Source organism: Hypomesus nipponensis, chromosome 13 (assembly GCF_054491055.1).
Source record: "Hypomesus nipponensis isolate SF chromosome 13, ASM5449105v1, whole genome shotgun sequence".
NCBI lineage: Eukaryota > Metazoa > Chordata > Actinopteri > Osmeriformes > Osmeridae > Hypomesus > Hypomesus nipponensis.
The window spans coordinates 9,427,532-9,449,734 of NC_140373.1; the positions used below are offsets into that span (position 1 = coordinate 9,427,532).

At 51.0% G+C, this 22,203-nt stretch overlaps 1 protein-coding gene across 1 annotated transcript; it reads left to right on the forward strand.

Annotated features, from left to right (window-relative positions):
* The first annotated feature begins 694 nt into the window (after positions 1-694).
* Positions 695-21,531, forward strand: rhbdf1b (rhomboid 5 homolog 1b (Drosophila)). Its single transcript, XM_084669995.1, has 20 exons — positions 695-760; positions 6,945-7,086; positions 7,297-7,430; positions 7,937-8,086; positions 13,185-13,410; positions 14,182-14,388; positions 15,211-15,333; positions 15,503-15,666; positions 15,851-16,105; positions 16,280-16,391; positions 16,977-17,051; positions 17,142-17,303; positions 17,830-17,930; positions 18,041-18,104; positions 18,176-18,270; positions 18,465-18,540; positions 18,655-18,755; positions 19,228-19,381; positions 19,777-20,000; positions 20,245-21,531. Exons 2-20 carry the CDS (start codon positions 6,973-6,975, stop codon positions 20,438-20,440), a joined length of 2,733 nt encoding a protein of 910 aa, XP_084526121.1. The 5' UTR covers positions 695-760; positions 6,945-6,972; the 3' UTR covers positions 20,441-21,531.
* Positions 21,532-22,203: the final 672 nt, after the last annotated feature.

A 22,203-nucleotide genomic window follows, 5' to 3' on the forward strand; every position in this document is an offset into this window, starting at 1 on the left:
GGACAGAAATGGAACACTGGCCCCTCTCTTGGCCCGGGACCTTGAACCAGTGGTGGTGAGATGATGTCACTGACTGGTGATCTGATGGGTCATTCAAAGTGATACGTGTGTCCAGTTGAGATGAGTTAAGCCTTGCTGCTGGGGGAGTGTGTTACTTTCCAACTCTTTCCTTCTCTCTTTCTGTCTGTTTTTCTCCATCTCTCTCATTTCATCTCTTTCTCTCATTCGCTCTCTCTCTCTCTCTCTCTCTCTCTCTCTCTCTCTCTCTCTCTCTCTCTCTCTCTCTCTCAAGCTGTTTATTCTATCTGGCAGGTTAGATTGTGCCAGTGATGAGAGAGGTACATGGCCAACCCCCGTCTCTTCCCTGCCCCAGAGACTCTGCTCACTGCTCCATGGCATGCTCTTTTTTTTCCTCTCTGTTTCCCTCTATCTCCTTTTCTCTCCCTCTCCCTTTCTTTCTCTCTCTCTCTCTATCTCTCTTTCTCTCTCTCTCTCTCTCTCTCTCTCTCTCTCTCTCTCTCTTTCTCTCTCTCTCTTTCTCTCTCTCTCTCTCTCTCTCTCTCTCTCTCTCTCTCTCTCTCTCTCTCTCTCTCTCCCTCTCTCTCCCGTCCTTGTCCTCAGTGCCTGGATGTGACGGTATGACAGTCAGATGGCCTGCTCTCAGCTCCCGGTCCACTCAGCCTATTGAAGTGACCTGGCAGAGTGCTGGACAGGCAGCTCTGTGTGCTGGGACCAGATCCTGGCAGGCGAGTGCCATGAGGTACTGGAAGAATGGGATCTGGCACCCGTTTCTGTGTAGAATCCATTTGATTCTGGTCGTTGTTTTGTTTTTATATAGTCTTTATATAGTTTATATAAGGCTGGCTGTAATTTGATTATGATCTCATGAGTCATCAGTAAGGCCTTTTTATCGTGAAGAGCTGGTCTAAGACAATCTGGTTTTACATGTGGCCGGGAGAGAGACTCACTCTTAATCGAGAAGTTGACCCAAACAATGTGTTTTATACTTCACTCTTTAAAGTTAAGCAAGTGTCTACTTACCTATAGTAGTTACTGGAAAGTGGGGTGAGTTGTGCTGTGATAGGGCAGGGTGAGAAGGGAGCTGTTCTGTGATTGGGTAGAGTGTGGAGGGAGCTGTGCTGTGATTGGGCAGGGTGTGGAGGGAGCTGTGCGAGCCTGTGGCAGGTGTGCTTGGCCTGATGATAGCTGCAAGATAGCTGCAAGAACAATGTGGGAACAGAGATTCACCAAACATTGTTTTCACTAGACACTGTTGTTGACACACAGTGTTTGTGCTCTTGCTTCTTTTTATCAAGTCTGTACTGTGTAATGATCAGGCAGACAGAGAGAGAGAGAGAGAGAGAGAGAGAGAGAGAGAGAGAGAGAGAGAGAGAGAGAGAGAGAGAGAGAGGGAGAGAGAGGGAGAGTCTGTACTGTGTGATGCTCAGACAGACAGAGAGAGAGAGAGGCAGAGTCTGTACTGTGTAATGCTCAGGCAGACAGACAGAGAGAGAGAGAGAGAGAGAGAGACAGAGAGAGACAGAGAGAGAGAGAGAGAGAGAGAGAGAGAGAGAGAGAGAGAGAGAGAGAGAGAGAGAGAGAGAGAGAGAGAGAGTCTGTACTATGTAATGCTCAGACAGACAGAGAGAGAGAGAGAGAGAGAGGGGGAGAGAGAGAGAGTTAGAGAGAGAGAGAGAGAGAGAGAGAGAGAGAGAGAGAGAGAGAGAGAGAGAGAGAGAGAGAGAGAGAGAGAGAGAGAGAGGGAGAGTCACTGTTGCTTAAGACATCATGGCACATAATCTTGGCCAGCAACTGTAACATCAGTGATTAAAGACCTCTTTATTGAAGAAACTCAAAGCAGGATTATAAGTACACCACTAAAACATCACGTTGTGAGGAGGGGAAGAAAAAGACAGGATGGTCAACAAACATCTGCTGCATGTCAACATTGGATCCTGTTGAAGCAAAGCCTAGGTATGGGTACATGGAACTTCAATCTTCAGTTTACGTACAAGGTCTGGGTAGTTCTCACCACCAGTCTGGTTCACTGAGCCAGCTCCCTCCTCAACTCCCCTTCTATAAACCGTCATGATTAAAACATGAAGGTTAGACCAGTGGAAGCTGCTGAGACATATGGAAAGTTTGAGTAGTTCACCAAGTTGGTCATTTGTAAAGTTGTAGGTGGTTCCTTCTGGTTCCATGCTGACTAACCAGACCACTGTTCTAGAATATTGTCTTTGAAAAGGAATCTGAACAAGTCCAAACATGGAGAAGCTGATATCCTTACCCTATTGTAAGTTCATGTTGTGGATTTATATTGTGTGTGTGTGTGATTATGAGTGTGTGTATAAGAGAGAAAGACAAAAAATAAATAAAAATACATCAGTGGAATGAATAATTAAATGGATATCAAATATTTACAGTTTGGTGTGATGTTCCTCACAATAACACAATTGTTCTGTCCCAGAGGTACAGTCTAACAAACCACGCCTGTTAAAACATCCACATAACTCCCTAAAAACACAAAACAAAATAGCAAGAAAAGGTTTTTTAAAAAGCACCACATTCTTCCATTGCACTCTGAAAAGTTAATATATTTCCTGTATGAGAGAATTGACTTTTCTAATCTAGGTTTGATGACTTAGATAAACAGCAGCCTTCCAATGAAACCATGGAGGTATGAACGGACACAGACACACACAGACACACACAGACACACACACACCCGATTCGCTGATCCTCCAAACCATACATCATGCAACATCCACCAGGTCCAACTGGGCATGTTCATAGCACAGCCTCTCACATAAATCATGCAGTGATATCCATGGGAGATTTGTAGGAACTTTAGCATTAGTTAGTATCACGCACATGTCTCATGTTAGGATTCTAGAATGACTCCTTAAAGGGCCCATGCACGTCCAAGACGTTCTGGTGGCGGGCTTTCAGATGTGGGTGTGTTCAGACCTTAGCTGGGATTGTTACTTTGAAGTCCTGCTTGTCAGAAAGGCTCACTGCCCCACCTGGCTACAATACACAGGATTCTGAAGCTCTCAGACAGCTGTGTATTTAGACACTTTCGGATATAAAAAAGGTACGCTTCTTCACTCGAAACACACACATATATACACACACACATACACACACACAACCGCTTTCCCAAAAGAGAGAGGTAAATAGAAGGGAACCATAATTCCAGCTTAAACTGGTTGGCATATGTCATATTTAAATAAACACAAAAGAAGATTATTGTGTTGTCTCTACATTATATTTTGTCTTCATTTGGTGCTTCTGTGTACGCTCCCGGAAACTCTGTTTCTTTACAGGGTCAGGGTGGGGAGGGGGTCAGGGTGGGGGGGGGGTCAGGGTGGGGAGGGGTCAGGGTGGGGGGGGGGGTCAGGGTGGGGAGGGGGACCGAGTGGGGCGGGACCTTTGGGCCCCAGCACCACCCCCTGTGCCTGGAGAGCTACCCTCCCACTTATATGAGCCTGCTCAGTGTTAGAGTCATGTGGAATTGGTGCAGTAAGGGTTGGGACCTACACTATTCTGTAGATGGTAGGGCGGCTGTCCATTTGACCGAGTCTTACAGTTACAACTACTAATACAATGAGCTAGCACTAGATAATGCTGGGTATGATCCTGATCATGATCTCTCTCTCTCTCTCTCTCTCTCTCTCTCTCTCTCTCTCTCTCTCTCTCTCTCTCTCTCTCTCTCTCTCTCTCTCTCTCTCTCTCACTCTCACTCTCCTCCTTCTCTCTCTGTGACACATGTCCTTTGTTTTATGATTTGATGGTGTTTGTTAGTCCAGAGACAGATGCAGATGGTCTGAGCGTGTGTTGTTTGACCCTGTTCAGCAAACACACCAAGGGAGGAAAGCCGGCCACAAGGACCACGCACGCACACACTCAGATCAACATGGACAAACAAACACAATGTTGCTCGCAGGAAGGAAGCAAGTTAATTCGTTATTCAGTATTAACTTTTGCTCACACACTCATACACACAGACACACAGACACACAGACACACACACTACACACACACACGTGCACACACGCGCGCACACACACACACACGCACACACACACGCACACACACACACTCATACACAAATGACTGCAACATCTGGCACAGATCAAAACGTACAACCCTTCTGATGTCACAGGGAGAGGAAGGGTTGTGTAATATAACTGACTTATCTAAGAGCTGTTGATTCTGTGTGGATCTGTGTGTTTGTGAGAGAGTAAAAGCTAGAGAGGGAGATCGAGAGAGAGAGGAAGGGTAAAGCCTCAGATGGTCTGTGGCCTGGTGCAGAGCGAGCGAGCGAGAGAGAGAGGAAGGGTAAAGCCTCAGATGGTCTGTGGCCTGGTGCAGAGCGAGCGAGCGAGAGAGAGGGCTGTGGAAGGTTGCGGTGGCCTCAGTCTGTACTCTCTGTGACTCCTCTGCAGGCTGAGCTGATTCCAGGGAACAACAGAGAAGGATCTCAGACCAATGCTGCCACACACTTCTTGGAGTGACTGAGGGAGAGAGAGCAAAACAAAAAATAGACCAAGAGAAAAGCCAGCATGATAGAAAACACGATGGGGAGAACGGCTGTATCGAAATCAAGAGGGTGAATGGCTTTTTTTCCTTAAAGGAGCTTATTGAAAGATTCACGTCAAGAGGAGTAACCTGAGCTTGCGTGGTTGGGTGGCTGAATATTTCTAGAAGGGGAACCTTTTGTGATACAAAACCAAGCCAAATATTTAGATTTTATTTCTGTGTGTCGGTACACAGTACTGTGTCTGTCATTTTATGGAGGATTTGGTTTCAAAACCGCTATAGTACAACAGACCCTGCTTTGCTAGGCTGCTGGGATATTTAAATTTTTGACTCCACACACACATACAGTACACACACACAAGCATGCTCGCACAGTCCACCATATTCAAGTCCTGAAGATTGTGTGGTCCAGGGCATTTCTTGTTCGAATGTGGGATTGTGTGTGTCAGGAATGATGCCGTTTGTGGTACTGATTGGCTGATGGACAGGAAGGGGGTGGGTCATGTGGGTTCCTAAGCAAAGGGATTAAAGCCTGTATGTACTTTAATCTGCCTGTCATACACAGAGGCAGATTAAATGACTGGGGGGAGAGAAGGATCATGGAATGACAAACCAGGGTGGAAATGTCAAATAAGGGATGAATGAAGAGCATTGCACTAAGGCTTGACCACACTGGCTACTGGTTCTGTTTTTTACTACTCCAGTTCTGATGTGGATGAGTTGGGGTGTGTGTTTGTGTGTGTGCGTGCGTGTGTGTGTGCATCTCACATGTTGCCAGAGACTAACCAAGACGCGGTCATTTATATTGTAGTATTGAAACTCTATTTGCAGGAAAGCATTAATCAAACGTGTGTGTGTGTATGTGTGTGTGTGTGTATATATGTGTGTGTGTGCACGTGTGTGTGTCTAAAACACTGGGTATGGCCAACCACAGAACAACCCTCTGAACCAAATCAAACAAGGGCAAAAGCATTGGTTATGCATTGTTGTTTTCCGTCGATTCTTTTCCCGTCACACCAACTGTACCCTGGGGCTGGCTGGTAGGGAACTGGCTGGCTGGTAGGGAACTGGCTGGCTGGACACCTAGACGTTCTGTCTGCCCCAGCTGGCCAACCACATTTCCCTGTGGTGTTAAATAACTTTCAGCCTTGATCCAGGGTCCACAATGACCTCTGACACAGAGGTTGATTGTACTCTGTCGAACGGTATTGTTCTAGTAGACAATGCTGGAGTCTGAGTCATGGAAATGGTGTGTTCTCCTAAGGGTTCTAGATTGGTGGTCTTTGGAACATCTTACCACACCATATAGAAATTTGGGTCTTTGATCTGTTCCTCTGTCGGTCTCCTGAGTCCTGACCCAGGCCTTGTGTCCTGGCAAGGTCTGTAGAACCACTGGCACACACACACACACACACACACACTTCAGGCCACCCAGGGATTAACTGGACATTCTATCTATACAAAACAATCTTCTCTTACTACCCAGCCTAAACCAGTACAGTGCTATATCCAGCCTCAGGCCTTACTCTGCCTCTGACAGCCACAAGAGGATGATGTGGGCTTTGCTTTTGGTTGTGGGTTTACTACTGTGTCTGTGTTGAGTGTGTGTGTGTGTATACACAAGGTCTCTATGGTTTATGCTAGCAGTCCTAATGATGTTTGGAATGAAAAGTCAGAGTCTTTTCATCCCTCTGCTCCTCCACTGGTCAGAGGGCTCATTACCAAAGATCAGACTGCACAGGAAGTGTGTGTGTGTACGTGGATGTGTGGAGGTATTTGGTGAATATTTGCTCGGAGTCTGAAGACTGCGGTAGGGATGATGGGTGTACAGGCGCCCTCTAGTGGATGACTGAGGAGGTACACATCTGATCCTGAGAAATGGAGACAAAAGGTCTGAGATGACAGGAGGAAACCCAGGGACAGTGTGTGTGTGTGTGTGTGTGTGTGTGTGTGTGTGTTTGAGTGTGTGTATGTGTGTGGAAGGGGTTAATACAGGGCAGATCAGATCGGGACAGGCATCAAGGAAGATTACAGTAACTGACCTTTATAACCAGATGCTAAACTCCCACTGCAGATTTCTGAGTGGACTGGAAGCTTACAATCTGTGTATGTGCCTCAGGTGGGATCATGTCGCTATTCAGTTAGCTTACTAAATCACTTCCTCATCCCTTGATGTTGAGTCCGTTACAGCCCTGAGCAGCTAACAGTGCATTAGCACATGTAGGCTACATTTTTCACAGAGTGAGTTAAACTAGTTCAGCTTGATTACAGATGTTTATGTTTTTTTTCAAGGGCTTTATCTCTTTTATGTGAAGTGTGAGAACAGGATGACATGACACACGTTTTAGAAATGTTGGTGTGTGTCTCTTTCTCTTACCTCTCTCTTCCTGCTGTGCTTCCAGCTGGCAGGGCTAGGGAGCGCTGGAGAGCATGGCTGAGGCTGCCCAGGAGAACAGCAGTCTGAGGAGGAAGAAACCACCATGGCTCAAACTGGACATCCCTACCATCCAGCTGACCCTGGATGACTCCAATGAGATCATACAGGTACACACATGCACGCATGCACACACACACACACACAAACACACACCGACACACAAAGGTTTTTTGGTCATAAGTGAATTTTCCTATCTTTTCTCTCTCTCTTTTCTCTCTCTCTCTCTCTCTCTCTCTCTCTCTCTCTCTCTCTCTCTCTCTCTGTCTCTCTCTCTCTCTCTGCCTGTATGTATGTGTGTGTGTGTGTGTGTGTGTAAGCCGGTGAAGAGGCAGGGTTTCCTGCGCAGTGTGAGTATGCCAGGGGAGAACTTTCAGGCAGCGCTCCAGTCCTCCTCCAACCACCTGAGCATCCCTCATCAGAACCAGCCCTCCATCACACAGACCATCAAGAGGTTTGACACTCTCTCTCTCTCTCTCTCTCTCTCTCTCTCTCTCTCTCTCTCTCTCTCTCTCTCTCTCTCTCTCTCTCTCTCTCTCTCTCTCTCTCTCTCTCTCTCTCTCTCTCCCTCCCTCTCTCTCTCTCTCTCTCTCTCTCTCTCTCTCTCTCTCTCTCTCTCTCTCTCTCTCTCTCTCTCTCTCTCTCTCTCTCTCTCTCTCTCTCTCACGCACGCACACACACCCACACAAATATATTCTGAAGCAGACAGACACCAACATTTCCTTGGCTTACTTTTCTGCACCTTCTTTTGAAACACGAGTAACATTTCCTGTCACTGTGACTAACTAGCTACTAACTTCCTTTCTAGCTTGTTTGATCTTTCTATCTTATCTTTCCCCTTTCTCTCCTTGTCTGTCTTATCACACGGTCGTCTCCGACTGCATGTGCGCGTGTGTGTGTATATGTGTGTGTGAACACGTGCGTGTGTGCGTCTGTATATGTGCGTGTGCGCATGTGCAGTGAAAAGAGGGTGCGTTTTGAGCGTGTGAACACGGTGCCTCCTAAGGGTCAGAGGGCGGGGCCCAGGAGGGTGTCCACGCTCAGGAGGCGCTCCTGTGTCCCCAAGCTGTTCACCCGCCGACGCTCATCCATCCCCAAACAGATCATCAGGTACTGGGGAAGGGGGAGGGAGAGAGGGGGCAGAGGGTGAGAGAGATAGAGAGAGAGAGAGAGAGAGAGAGAGAGAGAGAGAGAGAGAGAGAGAGAGAGAGAGAGAGAGAGAGGGCAGAGGGTGAGAGAGGAGAGGGAGGGAAAGAGGGAGAGAGAGAGAAAGAGGGGGAGAGAGATAGAGAGGGGGCAGTGGGTGAGAGAAAGAGAGAGAGAGGGCAGAGGGTGAGAGAGAGAGAGAGAGAGAGAGAGAGGGCAGAGGGTGAGAGAGGAGAGCGAGGGAAAGAGGGAGAGAGAGAGAAAGAGGGGGAGAGAGATAGAGAGGGGGCAGTGGGTGAGAGAAAGAGAGAGAGAGGGCAGAGGGTGAGAGAGAGAGAGAGAGAGAGAGAGGGCAGATGGTGAGAGAGGAGAGCGAGGGAAAGAGGGAGAGAGAGAGAAAGAGGGGGAGAGAGATAGAGAGGGGGCAGTGGGTGAGAGAAAGAGAGAGAGAGAGGGCAGAGGGTGAGAGAGATAGAGAGAGAGAGAGAGAGAGAGAGGGCAGAGGGTGAGAGAGATCGAGAGAGAGAGAGAGAGAGAGAGAGAGAGAGGGGGGGGGCAGAGGGTGAGAGAGGGGAGGGAGGGAAGGAAGGAGAGAGAGAGAAAGAGGGGGAGAGAGAGAGAAAGAGAGAGGGGGTAGAGGGAGGGTGGAAGGCAGATACAGAGGAGAGGGGGGGGGGGTGAAGGACCTGAGGAGAGGGTGGGGAAGGTGGGAGTCTTCAAACATCCCAGGACCACACCTGCACACCAGTGTGTCACTACTCACTGCTCATAGTGATGCATGCAGACCAGTCAACACCCCACCCTGAACACACGCACACACACTTTCAAAGTCGTAAAGGAGAGAGAGAGAGGCTCATCTCCTCTCACGCTAGTATGACCACATGAAAGTCTCACAGTGTCTGCCTGTGTGGGTTTAGCTACATATTGGATAGACTAACAACTCCAAATGATTCTAAACGACTGGAAAAAATGCTTCTTAGCCCTATCTAGGCAAGGGTAGTTCTCTGTTTGAAGGTGCTAGGGTGTGTTTGTTTGTTTATATAGAACACCTTTATAATAGTGACTTGATTTATGATGTACACTGAGGGTTCTGTCAGGTTCAGGTTGTGTCTTGCTATTTTGGAGTGTTAGGAATGAATCCCACCGTACACACTAGATGCAGATGCACACACACACACACACACACACACGCACGCACACATACACTCATACACTTGTGAAGTCAAAGCAGTCTGTTCATGAACATACACTAAAAGGCCTCAGCTGACTGAAACAACAGCTTCTTATGCTCTGAAGTGTGTGTGTGTTTATCTTCTTTTGGAGTGACTTGTTCCAACAGGTTTTTTCCTACACTCCCATCTTCTCTCTCTCTCTCTCTCGCTCATTTCTCTCTCTCTCTCTCTCTCTCTCTCTCTCTCTCTCTCTCTCTCTCTCTCTCTCTCTCTCTCTCTCTCTCTCTCCTTCCCCCCCTCTCTTTCTCTCCCATAATATCCTTTTTTTCTGGGAAGTGCTGGTATGTTAGAGAGAGCAGGCGTGTTTACACACTCCCCAAACAGAGAGAGGGAAACAAAATAGAGGGAGACAGAGGGCGAGCAAGTGAGTGAGAGAGAGAAATAGAGAGAGAGAGGCAGGGAGGATAAAGACTCATTGAATCCCTGAGTCCGAAAGATACGAAACCCCATCGACCGAGATAACGAGCCAACAAAGGAGTAACCTGAGAGGGGAAGGCGAGAGAGGGAGCAGCCGAGGGGCGGAGAGGGGAGAGCGGCGGTGTGGTGACAGGGAGCAGAGCTGCGTCCCGTCCCAGCATCAGAGCACGGCGGAGGAGAGCCCATCTTTTTGAACAACACTGGGACGTCTGCCAAGCCTGATCTGATCCCACTGCTGTGTGGATGCGCGTGCGTGTGTCTCACTGTCATCTTGCGTATGCGTGTAGCAGTCGTGTGTGTGGGTCCGTGTGGTCGAGCGGGTGTGGGAGAGTGCGTGGAAGACCACATATCCATCTGGTCAGAGAGACGACAGAAGAGATCTGGATCCTGGAGCAACATCTACAGAGGAGCATAGACCTTTGATAAAGACGCAACATTTAAAGCCTCATGGCCAAACACAGTCTGGACTAACCCTGAACCAGCCAGCCCACCCTGGACTAACCCTGAACCAGCCAGACCAGCCTGGACTAACCCTGAACCAGCCAGAACAGACTGAACCAGCCAGTACAGAAGATAGCTTTCCAACACAGCCCAGCTCAGCTGAGAACTGCAACTGTGCTCTGAGACTGAGGGCTCAGAAGTCAGGAGGTCACAAGGGGAGAGGATGGTGTTCTCTCCTTGGGAGCCCCAGGTATGACCCTGACCCTGCCCCCAACCAGAGACTGGGATGGACTGGACAGGTAGGACTGACTGGAGGGGAGGGGAGGGGAGGGGAGGGGAGGGGAGGGGAGGGGAGGAGAGGGGAGGGGAGGGGAGGGGAGGGGAGGGGAGGGGAGGGGAGGGGAGGGGAGGAGAGGAGAGGAGAGGAGAGGAGAGGAGAGGGGAGGGGAGGGGAAGAGAAGAGAAGAGAAGAGAAGAGAAGAGAAGAGAAGAGAAGAGAAGAGAAGAGAAGAGAGGAGAGGAGAGGAGAGGGGAAGGGAGGGGAGGGGAGGGGAGGGGAGGGGAGGGGAGGGGAGGGGAGGGGAGGGGAGGGGAGGGGAGGGGAGGGGAGGGGAGGGGAGGGGAAAGAAGAGGAGAGGGAGGGAGGGGGGGAGAGGAGATGGCTTTATGATACCTGTGTGAACTACAAAGTGCTAACAAATCAACTCTAAACATTTCAGAAGAATGTGAAGCATCAAAGAGATTCCTTGTAAGGAGCCAGACAACCAAGTAACAACAGACTTCCCCTCTCAATAGAAACAGCAGCTTAAGGAGGACTTTGACAGTTGACACGATCTTTCCTGCTTTTGATTGGCCGTTCACTTGGCGAGAGGCATGAGTTCATAGCTTTATTTCTAAGGAGATTTTCCTTTTTGTGAAGTGGATTTGTGTGTAGCTGTCACAACCTGATATGTGAACACCCAGCACACCCTTTATCTCCCTGTCCCTGAGGGATGAGGGCCAGGAGGAGGGAGGATGAGGGCCAGGAGGAGGGAGGATGAGGGACAGGAGGAAGGAGGATGAGGGACAGGAGGAGGGAGGATGAGGGACAGGAGGAGGGAGGATGAGGGACAGGAGGAGGAGGATGAGGGCCAGGAGGAGGGAGGATGAGGGCCAGGAGGAGGGAGGATGAGGGACAGGAGGAGGGAGGATGAGGGACAGGAGGAGGGAGGATGAGGGACAGGAGGAGGGAGGATGAGGGACAGGAGGAGGGAGGATGAGGGACATGAGGAGGGAGGATGAGGGACAGGAGGAGGGAGGATGAGGGACAGGAGGAGGGAGGATGAGGGACATGAGGAGGGAGGATGAGGGACAGAAGGAGGGAGGATGAGGGACAGGAGGAGGGAGGATGAGGGACAGGAGGAGGGAGGATGAGGGACAGGAGGAGGGAGGATGAGGGACAGAAGGAGGGAGGATGAGGGACAGAAGGAGGGAGGATGAGGGACAGAACGAGGGAGGATGAGGGACAGGAGGAGGGAGGATGAGGGACAGGAGGAGGGAGGATGAGGGACATGAGGAGGGAGGATGAGGGACAGAAGGAGGGAGGATGAGGGACAGGAGGAGGGAGGATGAGGGACAGGAGGAGGGAGGATGAGGGACAGGAGGAGGGAGGATGAGGGACAGAAGGAGGGAGGATGAGGGACAGGAGGAGGGAGGATGAGGGACAGGAGGAGGGAGGATGAGGGACAGAAGGAGGGAGGATGAGGGCCAGGAGGAGGGAGGATGAGGGTTTGAAGGTTCATGGTTGGCAGACTGGTCTATCCTGGTCTTTTAAAATATCCTCTGTATATATAAACACACACATACACACTCAAGAGTAGACATGTTTTCTTTGCTTTGTTTGGCATCCCATTCAGAAGACTGCTTGAACATTAAGCAGCTGGCTACTATTCCTCTCCCTGGAACCACACACCTCACTCTCTTTCACTCTCTCACCAACTCTTTTACTCTTTCGTTCTCTCTGTCTTTCTCTCTTTCTTGCTTGTACGTCAATACCTGTGTATCTCTATCTCCATCTCACTCTATCTCTCTATCTCTCTGTTTACATCTCATCCTGGTCTGAGAGGACCTGGGCGAGTCCCCCCCCCCCCCCCCTTCCCAGCTGTCCTCCTCCTGTGACCCCTATTTAAATTCCTGTAAGCGGACGACGACAATCAGCGTTGCGCCGCCCCCCTGTGGCCTGGCGCAGCCTTAAAAGGCCTCCCCAGTGGCTGAACCACACCGAGCGTTCTCGCTGAGGCTCCTCTTCTGTAAACACTCGGGAGTGACTCCTCCACAAGAAGAAGAGGCCTCTCAACTCAGTTATACACACACGCTTTTAACACACACACACCCGTACACACACAGACGCACACCCACATATACAAACACACACACTTTCACACGCATAAACACACGCACATGCACACAATTATACTGTATACGCACGTACACTGTCACAGGAGTGTACTGGTCTGGCCATCTGCCCAGGGGTCTAACTAGGGACGCCAGCTCATTCATATCCAGTAAAGAGGAGAGAGGGACGGAGAGAGAGAAAAAAGAGAGAGAGGTTCAAAGGAAGTGTGTGAGAGAGAGTGTTGCAGTCTCTCCTCTACCATGGGTCTGTGTGTTTGTGCACTGGATGTCTTAGTCCTTCCAATCAGTCAGCAACTTTGAACTTTTAGTCGGCAGTGTCTACCTGTTGACATTCAATTCGGTCAGCTCCCGTTCCATACCTGATGCAAAGGCTTAAGTTGGGATCTTGTCATTCCGACTTTGTCTCTATGACCAGTAACCTTATCACTTATCCGACTCTTGACCTCTCCACAATCTATCTTGGGTTTGGCATTCTGGGTCGGCACAGTCTCTGACCTTAAGGTTCAACCACAGCTCCTCACCCTCTTCCTGTGTGTGTGTGCATGTGTGTATGTGCGCGTGTGTGTGTGTGCCTGCAGGGGCACGGCGGACTGGTTCGGCGTGAGCAAAGACAACGACAGCACCCAGCGATGGAGGAGGAAGAGCCTTCAGCACTGCAACCAGCTGTACGGGGGTCTGAAGGCTCAGGTGATGAGGGAGATGGACCTGCCCAGCCAGGACAACCTGTCCCTGGCCAGCACTGAGACCCCACCTCCCCTCTACCTGCCCCCACACCACCCTCACTCCCACCATGGCATGCAGAGGGTAGGCCACCAACACCAGCGCTGTTAGGACTCTCTAGAACGCTATTGAACTCTCCAGAACTCTATAGGATTCTCTCAGGAGTCTATAGGACTCCATATGACTCTCTGGAGCAGGGGTTCTCAAACTTTAGGGGGCCAGGGACCCCTTACAGGGGAGAACATTTCCCAAGGACCCCCCCCCCATACTAGTAACACCCATTGAGCATACCCGTGGTGCTCTTAAATGGACACAATATGCTTATTTTATTGGTGCAAATGGTCAGTCACCCATCTGTAGATTATTATCTATTCTTTAACTTTTTAATGATACAGCACAATTTTTTAATGTTATAATTTATGTCAAATTGTTTTGCGGACCCCCTGGCTATGGCTCAACCCCACGTTGAGAGGCACTGCTCTATAGGATTCTCTAGAACTCTACAGGACTTTATAAAACTGTAAAGGGTTCTAAAGGACTCAATGTAACTCTCTAGACTTCCATTGGACTCTCAGTACTCTAAAACTCTGTAGAAGTCTCCTGGGCTCCTGGGCTTTGCATGCTGCATGAAGGGATCATGGATGGTGTTGTGTTGTGCTGTGTTGTGTTGTGGATTTTAAACCCAAGACGTCTTCTTGTTCTTACCCTCCTTCAGTAAACAAACACTGAATACAAATCTATTTTTGAAATACTCATTCAAGTTTGATGGTGCGTGTCATTGGTCTGGTTGGGTGTTTGTGTGTGTGTGCGTCTTCTTGTGTGTGTGCTCTCGTGTGTGTGTGTGTGTGAGTGCAGATTGTGGACCCTCTAGCGCGAGGCCGTGCGTTCCGCATGGTAGAGGAGGTTGATGGCTACAGCGTTCCCCAGACTCCCATCACGCCAGGCTCCGCCTCCCTCTGCTCCTTCTCCAGCTCGCGCTCCTTCCTCAACCGGTTACCACGCCGACGCAAGCGAGAGTCTGTCGCTGTTATGAGCTTCAAGGCAGCGGCTGCCCTGATGAAGGTGTGTGTGTGTGTGTGTGTGACACTAGCCAAACATCAGCACAGACTGCTGTACAGCCATACAGATGTCAGATAGAAATGACAGTGACATATACATCAAACACAAGGGATCACTGCTAGCAGATTATAAGGGTTGGTTGTTATTCTAAACTGTGTGTGTTCTGTACTGTATGTATGTGTATGTGTTTAAATGTATCAATATGTCTGTTATGTAATAGTTGAGCCAGAGCTTGTCTTGGATTAGGCTTTGACACATACAGTACAAAACTCCCCTCCTACGGGTCTCCTCTCCTGCTGGATTATGCTTTTCTTTTCTCTCTTCTCTTCTCCTCTACTCTCCTATCCTCTCCTCCTGTCCTCCCCTCCTGTCTTCTCTCTCCTCTCCTGTCCTCTCTCCTCTCCTCTCCTCTCTGCTAGGCCTCAGGGCGAGACAGATGGGTAGGGATAATGTGGTCAGAATGCTCAGCTGTGTGTTGACCAGCCAGACTAGCAGCAGAGTATTTGAAAACTCTGGCTCTCTGGCAAGGCTTATCCAGCCCGGAGGTCAGTGCTCCATAATCATCCCTCACAGCTGGTCGCCAGGCAGAAAAGCTGTGGCCCTGACCAGCAGCCTCTGTGGATGTGTCTGTGTGTTGTGGGAGGCTACAGTTGGTGCTACTGTACACACTTACATGTTAGCGTGATGACTGATGTGGGTGTCGGTCAGCTGATCAGAAAGCATAGGAAATATCCTTCAGTTCCTGCAAATGACATCCATTATGACAGCATATTGACACGTCTGTGTGTGAATTTGGGGTGTGTGTATGTGTGTGTGTGTACGTAGGGCCGCACAGTGCATGCTGCCCCTGCCAGGCGAGGTCGTAGGCGGAGCTTCATGCCGCCCAGCTTCCTTGATGATGACACGGTCGACTTCCCCGATGAGCTGGACACCTCCTTCTTCGCCAGGGTGACTGCACAAACACACACACACAATCGTTTTCTATCCTTTACAGGTCTATATTTGATCGAATAATAGAACAACGAAGAAAAAATGCCATCAATGCTCACTTTGCACCAAATGCCCCATTCTCTCTTTCTCCTCCTCTCCTCTCCTCCTCTCCTCGCCTCCTTCTCAGGACGGTGTGACGCATGATGAACTGTCCACCTACGCAGACGAGGTGTTTGAGTCGCCGTCCGAGGCGGCCATCAAGGAGGCGGAGTCTGGCCTGCCCCTGGAGCAGGGGGAGCTGACGGGCAGCGCTCTGGACAAGACCGAGCTGGAGAGGAGCCACCTGATGCTGTGAGGCGACACACAGTCACAGTCACAGTCATAGACATACACACACACACAGACAGACTGACAGACAAGGACACACACAAACAGTCACACACTGACGGACACACACCCAGACCCCCCACAGACACACACGCACTAAATCATACCGGCTCACTCAACCAGACCCCCCCCCCCATCTGTTGTGAAGCCCCCTGGAGCGAGGCTGGCGTAAGGACAGGGACGGCCCCCTGCTGCTGCCCAGGGTCCGCCTGCGCCAGGAGGTGGTCAGCGTCAACGGGCAGCCGCGGCGGGGCCAGCGCATCACTGTGCCCGTCCAGAAGCTGTTCGCCCGGGAGAAACGCCCCTACGGCCTGGGCATGGTGGGCAAGCTCACCAACCGGACGTACCGCAAGCGCATCGACAGCTTTGTCCAGCAGCAGATAGAAGACATGGATGACCACAGGTAGGAGTGAGAGCTAATAGGTTTCAGATGGAAGCTTAGCCAGCGAGGCTGGACAACCATACGTTTCCCCACCCTCATGGTGCCCCTGAGGGGTCTGACTTTGTGTGTGTGTGTGTGTGCACTTGTGTGTATGTGTGTGTTGCATGTGTGTGTGTGTGTGTGATCTCTCGGCAGGCCGTTCTTCACCTACTGGATCACGTTCGTCCACCTGCTCATCACCATCCTGGCCGTGGCGATCTACGGCATCGCCCCGGTGGGGTTCTCCCAGCACGAGACTGTCGACTCGGTGGGTCCCCCCGGCACGGGGCACCGCCTGCTGTAGGCTCTCTGCTTGGAATGTGGTGGAAGGTTCAGAATGTGGTGGAAGGTTCAGAATGTGGTGGAATGTTCTGAATGTGGTGAAAGGTTCAGAATGTGATGGAAGGTTCTGAATGTGGTGAAAGGTTCAGAGTGTGGTGGAATGTTCTGTGGTGAATGTTCTAAATGCGGTGAAATGTTGTGAAGGTGGTGAAATGTTCTGAATGTGGTGAAAGGTTCAGAATTTGGTGAAATGTTCTGTGGTGAATGTTCGTGGTGAAATGTTGTGAAGGTGGTGAAAGGTTCTGAATGTGGTGAAAGGTTCAGAATTTGGTGAAATGTTCTGTGGTGAATGTTTGTGGTGAAATGTTGTGAAGGTGGTGAAATGTTCTGAATGTGGTGAAAGGTTCAGAATTTGGTGAAATGTTCTGTGGTGAATGTTTGTGGTGAAATGTTCTGAATGTGGTGAAAGGTTCTGGTCGTGTATTGGTGTGTCCTCTGTTGTGTGCAGTTAAAGGCGGTTTATACAAACATCAGTGGGGTCGTCTTTGGCTAACCCTCTGTTTCCTTCAAGGTCTTGCGAAATAAAGGGGTGTACGAAAACGTCAAGTTTGTGCAACAAGAAAACTTCTGGGTGGGCCCCAGTTCTGTAAGTGTCGTCCCGGTAACATGGCTCCTTGCAAGTATGGAGGAACGTCAGCTGTGTTGCTGATCTGCAGTTCACGCTCCTGTCCTGCAGGAGGCTCTGATCCACCTGGGGGCCAAGTTCTCCCCCTGCATGCGTCAGGACAAAGAGGTGCACGAGCTCATCCAGGAGAAGAGAGGGAGAGAGAGGGAGTCCGCCTGCTGCGTCCGGAACGACCGCTCCGGCTGTGTCCAGACCTCCCAGGACGAGTGCTCGGTGAGGAGGGGGAGGGGGAGGGGGAGGGGGAGGAGGAGGGGGAGGAGGGGGAGGGGAAGGGGGAGGAGGAGGGGGAGGAGGGGGAGGGGAAGGGGGAGGAGGAGGAGGGGGAGGAGGGGGAGAGGGGAGGGGGGAGGGGGAGGAGGGGGAGAGGGGAGAGGGGAGAGGGGAGAGGGGAGAGGGGAGAGGGGAGAGGGGAGAGGGGAGAGGGGAGGGGGGAGGGGGGAGGGGGAGGGGGAGAGGGGAGAGGGGAGAGGGGAGAGGGGAGAGGGGAGAGGGGAGGGGGGAGGGGGAGGGGGAGGGGGGAGAGGGAGGGGGGAGAGGGAGGAGGGAGAGGGGAGGGGGGAGGGGGAGGGGGGAGGGGGAGGGGGGAGGGGGGAGGGGGGAGGGGGGAGAGGAGTGACAGAATTCGTGTTCAGATGTCAGAACACATTTCTTTATATGGTGAGTATTTGGCTGCACTGCTAACTTAAATGACTGCCCTAAATCACTATCATTGAATTGAGTTCAATCCTAAATCCTCCAGACCACCCTGGCAGTGTGGGTGAAGTGGCCTCAGCACCCCAGTGCCCCGCTGCATGATGGGAAACTGCGCCAGCATGGCTCTGTGTGTCACCAGGACCCCAGGTAAAACACCTCACCTACTGCTCAGATAGAAAGCCAGGTCATACACCACACCTACAAATAACCCAGAGATACTGTGGCACCCACTCTCCTGTCCTCTCCACCTGGTCCAGGATCTGTCTGGAGCCCGCCTCTGTGTCTCCTCACGAGTGGCCTGACGACATCACCAAGTGGCCAGTAAGTACCCCCCTCCCCCCCAACCCACAAACACCCACACACATCCACCTACTATGTCTCCCTGTTCCTAGGTATGTACCAGATACAACCCTGCCAATCACACCAACCTCCCCCATGTGGACTGTGCCATCACAGGCAGACCCTGCTGCATCGGCACCAAGGGAAGGTGAGAACGCTGCCCTGTGATTGGCCAATGTCTGGACGCTTCACAGCCAATCCCACGTTTCTTGAACTTTGCTTTGATAGAATACTGAGCTGTGGATGTTCGGTAGCTACCTGGGTGTTGTCATGTTTTGGCACTATTCAGTGGCAGGAACTGATGTCAGAGTGTGCCGAGGTCATATCCTGTGTGTTGTGTAGGTGTGAGATCACCTCCAGAGAGTACTGTGACTTCATGAAGGGCTACTTTCACGAGGAGGCCACTCTCTGCTCACAGGTATACACCAACACACACACACACACCACACGTATACAAATAGACACACACACACACCCAGTCATTCACACTCACAAACACAGGCTCTTCACCCCTGTGTTACCTCTCCTCCAGGTGGCCTGTATGGATGATGTGTGTGGGCTACTGCCTTTCCTCAACCCAGAGATCCCTGACCAGTTCTACCGCCTCTGGCTGTCCCTCTTCCTCCACGCTGGGTGAGTCTCCCTGCATCTGTTTACATCTTTTTAGCTGTTTGTATGTGTGTTTCTGTCCCTGTAGGATCCTGGTGTAACGCGTGTTTCTGTCCCTGTAGGATCCTGATGTAACGTGTGTTTCTGTCCCTGTATGGTCCTGATGTAACGTGTGTTTCTGTCCCTGTATGGTCCTGATGTAACGTGTGTTTCTGTCCCTGTAGGATCCTGGTGTCACGTGTGTTTCTGTCCCTGTAGAATCCTGATGTAACGTGTATTTCTGTCCCTGTAGGATCCTGATGTAACGTGTGTTTCTGTCCCTGTCGGATCCTGGTGTCACGTGTGTTTCTGTCCCTGTAGGATCCTGATGTAACGTGTGTTTCTGTCCCTGTAGGATCCTGGTGTCACGTGTGTTTCTGTCCCTGTAGGATCCTGATGTAACGTGTGTTTCTGTCCCTGTAGGATCCTGGTGTCACGTGTGTTTCTGTCCCTCCAGGATCCTGCACTGCCTGGTGTCGGTTCTGTTCCAGATGACGGTGCTGAGGGACCTGGAGAAGCTGGCCGGCTGGCTGCGGATCTCCATCATCTACATCCTGTCTGGCATCACCGGTAACCTGGCCAGCGCCATCTTCCTGCCCTACCGGGCAGAGGTGAGATTCCTGCCGCTCTACCTTGAACCCTGTGTGCATCAGATAGATCTAAGTATCCAATGAGTATGGATCTGTTGTTACAGTCCTGCACCCAATCACAGGTGGGACCTGTTGTGTGGTGTGTCCCTCCCTCCCTCCCTCCCTCCCTCCCTCCCTCCCTCCCTCCCTCCCTCCCTCCCTCCCTCCCTCCCTCCCTCCCTCCCTCCCTCCCTCCCTCCCTCCCTCCCTCCCTCCCTCCCTCCCCCCCTCCCTCCCCCCTCCCCCCTCCCCCCTCCCTCCCTCCCTCCCTCCCTCCCTCCCTCCCTCCCTCCCTCCCTCCCCCCTCCCTCCCTCCCTCCCCCCTCCCCCCTCCCCCCTCCCTCCCTCCCTCCCTCCCTCCCTCCCTCCCCCTCCAGGTGGGTCCTGCGGGGTCCCAGTTCGGGACGCTGGCCTGCCTGTTTGTGGAGCTGTTCCAGAGCTGGCAGATCCTGGAGCGTCCGTGGCGGGCCTTTGCCAAGCTGCTGGGCATCGCCCTCTTCCTGTTCTCCTTCGGCCTGCTGCCCTGGATCGACAACTTTGCCCACATCTGCGGCTTCATCTCTGGGTTCTTCCTCTCCTTCGCCTTCCTCCCCTACATCAGGTGGGTGCTGTGATGATGCTGGTCCAGGGTCAGGTTTTAAGCTGACTTTATCTTACGTGAGAGGGAGTCACCTCCCCAGCAGCTGATCTGAGTTCAGCTCTTAGCTTCTCAACCTAGTTTGTGTGCTGCGTCCTAGTAGCTATGATGTACAGACTTAGAGAGAATGCAGCTTCACTATATGCTGTTCCCCAGGGCCTCTTGTTTTATTCACCAGTCTAAGAAAACTGTTTATTGTGCTTTGCAGTTTTGGCCAGTCGGACATGTACCGTAAGCGTGGTCAGATCTGTGTGTTCCTGGTGGTGTTCCTGGGCCTGATGTCAGCCCTGGCCGTGCTCTTCTACGTCTACCCGGTCAAGTGTGACTGGTGCGAGTACCTCACCTGCATCCCCATCACAGACAAGTTCTGTGACAAGTACGACCTCAACGCCCACCTACACTGACCACGCCTCTCCTCGATGGATGGACGGAGATGGATGGATGGAGATGGATGGATGGATATTGATGGATGAAGATGAATGGATGGATGGATGAAGATGAATGGATGGATGGATGGATGGATAGATGGATAGATGGATGAATGCATGGATGAATGGATGGATGGATATGGATGGAGATGGATGGAGATGGATGGATGGATGCATGGATGAATGGATGGATGGAGATGGAGGATGGATGCATGGATGAATGACTGCTTTGGCCAGTGCCCACCTCCTCTAAAGAGGCCTTCCGGAGTGTGGAGCCCTAATGAACAGCTGTCCCACCAGCTGTAACCCTGGACCCTGGGGCAGGTCTGGTTTTTCCTTCTGGACTTTTGGTACTGGTGCACTGTGGGTGCTGGTACAATAAAACGTTCGATATCAAGGACAATCTGGAGTAAAACACCCACTGCTATCAGCTGCTTCTCTGTGTTCTATGCCCTCTCCTGGAGAGACACGTCTGTTTCATAGAGATTACACATGGAAAAGGCTGTTTCTGTTCTCTGCCTTCAATCCTGCTCTTCTCACTTGGCTGCAACTGAAAACTGGCCCTTTGGCAGCCCCTATTGGCCAACGAAGGAAACTACTCTCTCAGTCCAGCACCACACTGCACAGCTGGGCGGATTTTTTTTACTCACGTCATAACACCGGACTAAGGGTATTATCCGTTTATTGGATGACCTCAGAGAGTGAAATCTCTCCCATAGGACCATGAACGCCTCCGTGCCTCGACGACGCTGAGACTCACAGGGAACCGTGTTTGCCATATCGGTCTTCCCCATCAGCCTATGCTCCGATCAGCCTGGTGCACCAGCTTGAACCAGACGGCCCTAAACCCAGTAGGGAATGAGGAAGTGCGCTTCGTAGGCTGCATAGGAGTAATGAAGTGGACTTCATGGGACGTTGGGTGGGATTTGGTACCTGGCCTTTGTATCGACAGAGCATGTAAACATGTAAACGTGTGTTCCAGTGTTGTGTTTGAAGGGTTGTGTTTTAGCTACCCATTCATATGAACCTGAAACTACAATGCACAGTAAAACAAGCCGAAGAACGTCGCTAGTGTTACCGTCGTTTTTTGAGTGTGTGTGTGTGGGGGGGAGCTTTGAGTTTCATTGGGTTCAACTTCTATATAATGCAGTGAACTAGGCAAAGGGAATTAGATTAATACTAGATTTGGGTCTGGGTTTTTCCGAGAATTAATAGATTTGCGTCAGCTTGTGTTAACAATGTCCACTAGGTGGCAGAGTTGTCCTGCAGTGTTCTTGCCTTGCATGACGACTCTGTAAGGTAAGGCTATTGTTTCTCTTTACTCTATATCTGTAAGCCTTGTTGATTTAAATTAACTTCATTTGAATGTCCTTAATTCAAGCTCAATTCATATTTACCTTTGAGATCCATGAAAGGTTTTCATTATGTTCTCCTCTTTGTTCTGTCTGGCATGATCAGACTGTTGCTCCCATCCCCCCTGCTGAGTAGCTCACATGCCCCCCTCACACACATACATACACACACACAAAAACACACACACACACACACACGGACACACACACATCAACAGAAAAACCTGTTGTTACATCAGTTGAACTGAACTGATCAAGTCTACAAGTGAATCACAATACTGTTAAATGGAAATTTGCCTAGAGCTTGCCTTTGATCTCTCCCTTCCCCTCTGTCTCTCCCTCACTCTCTCTCCCGCTCTCTCTCTTTCCCCCTCTCTCTGTCGTCTA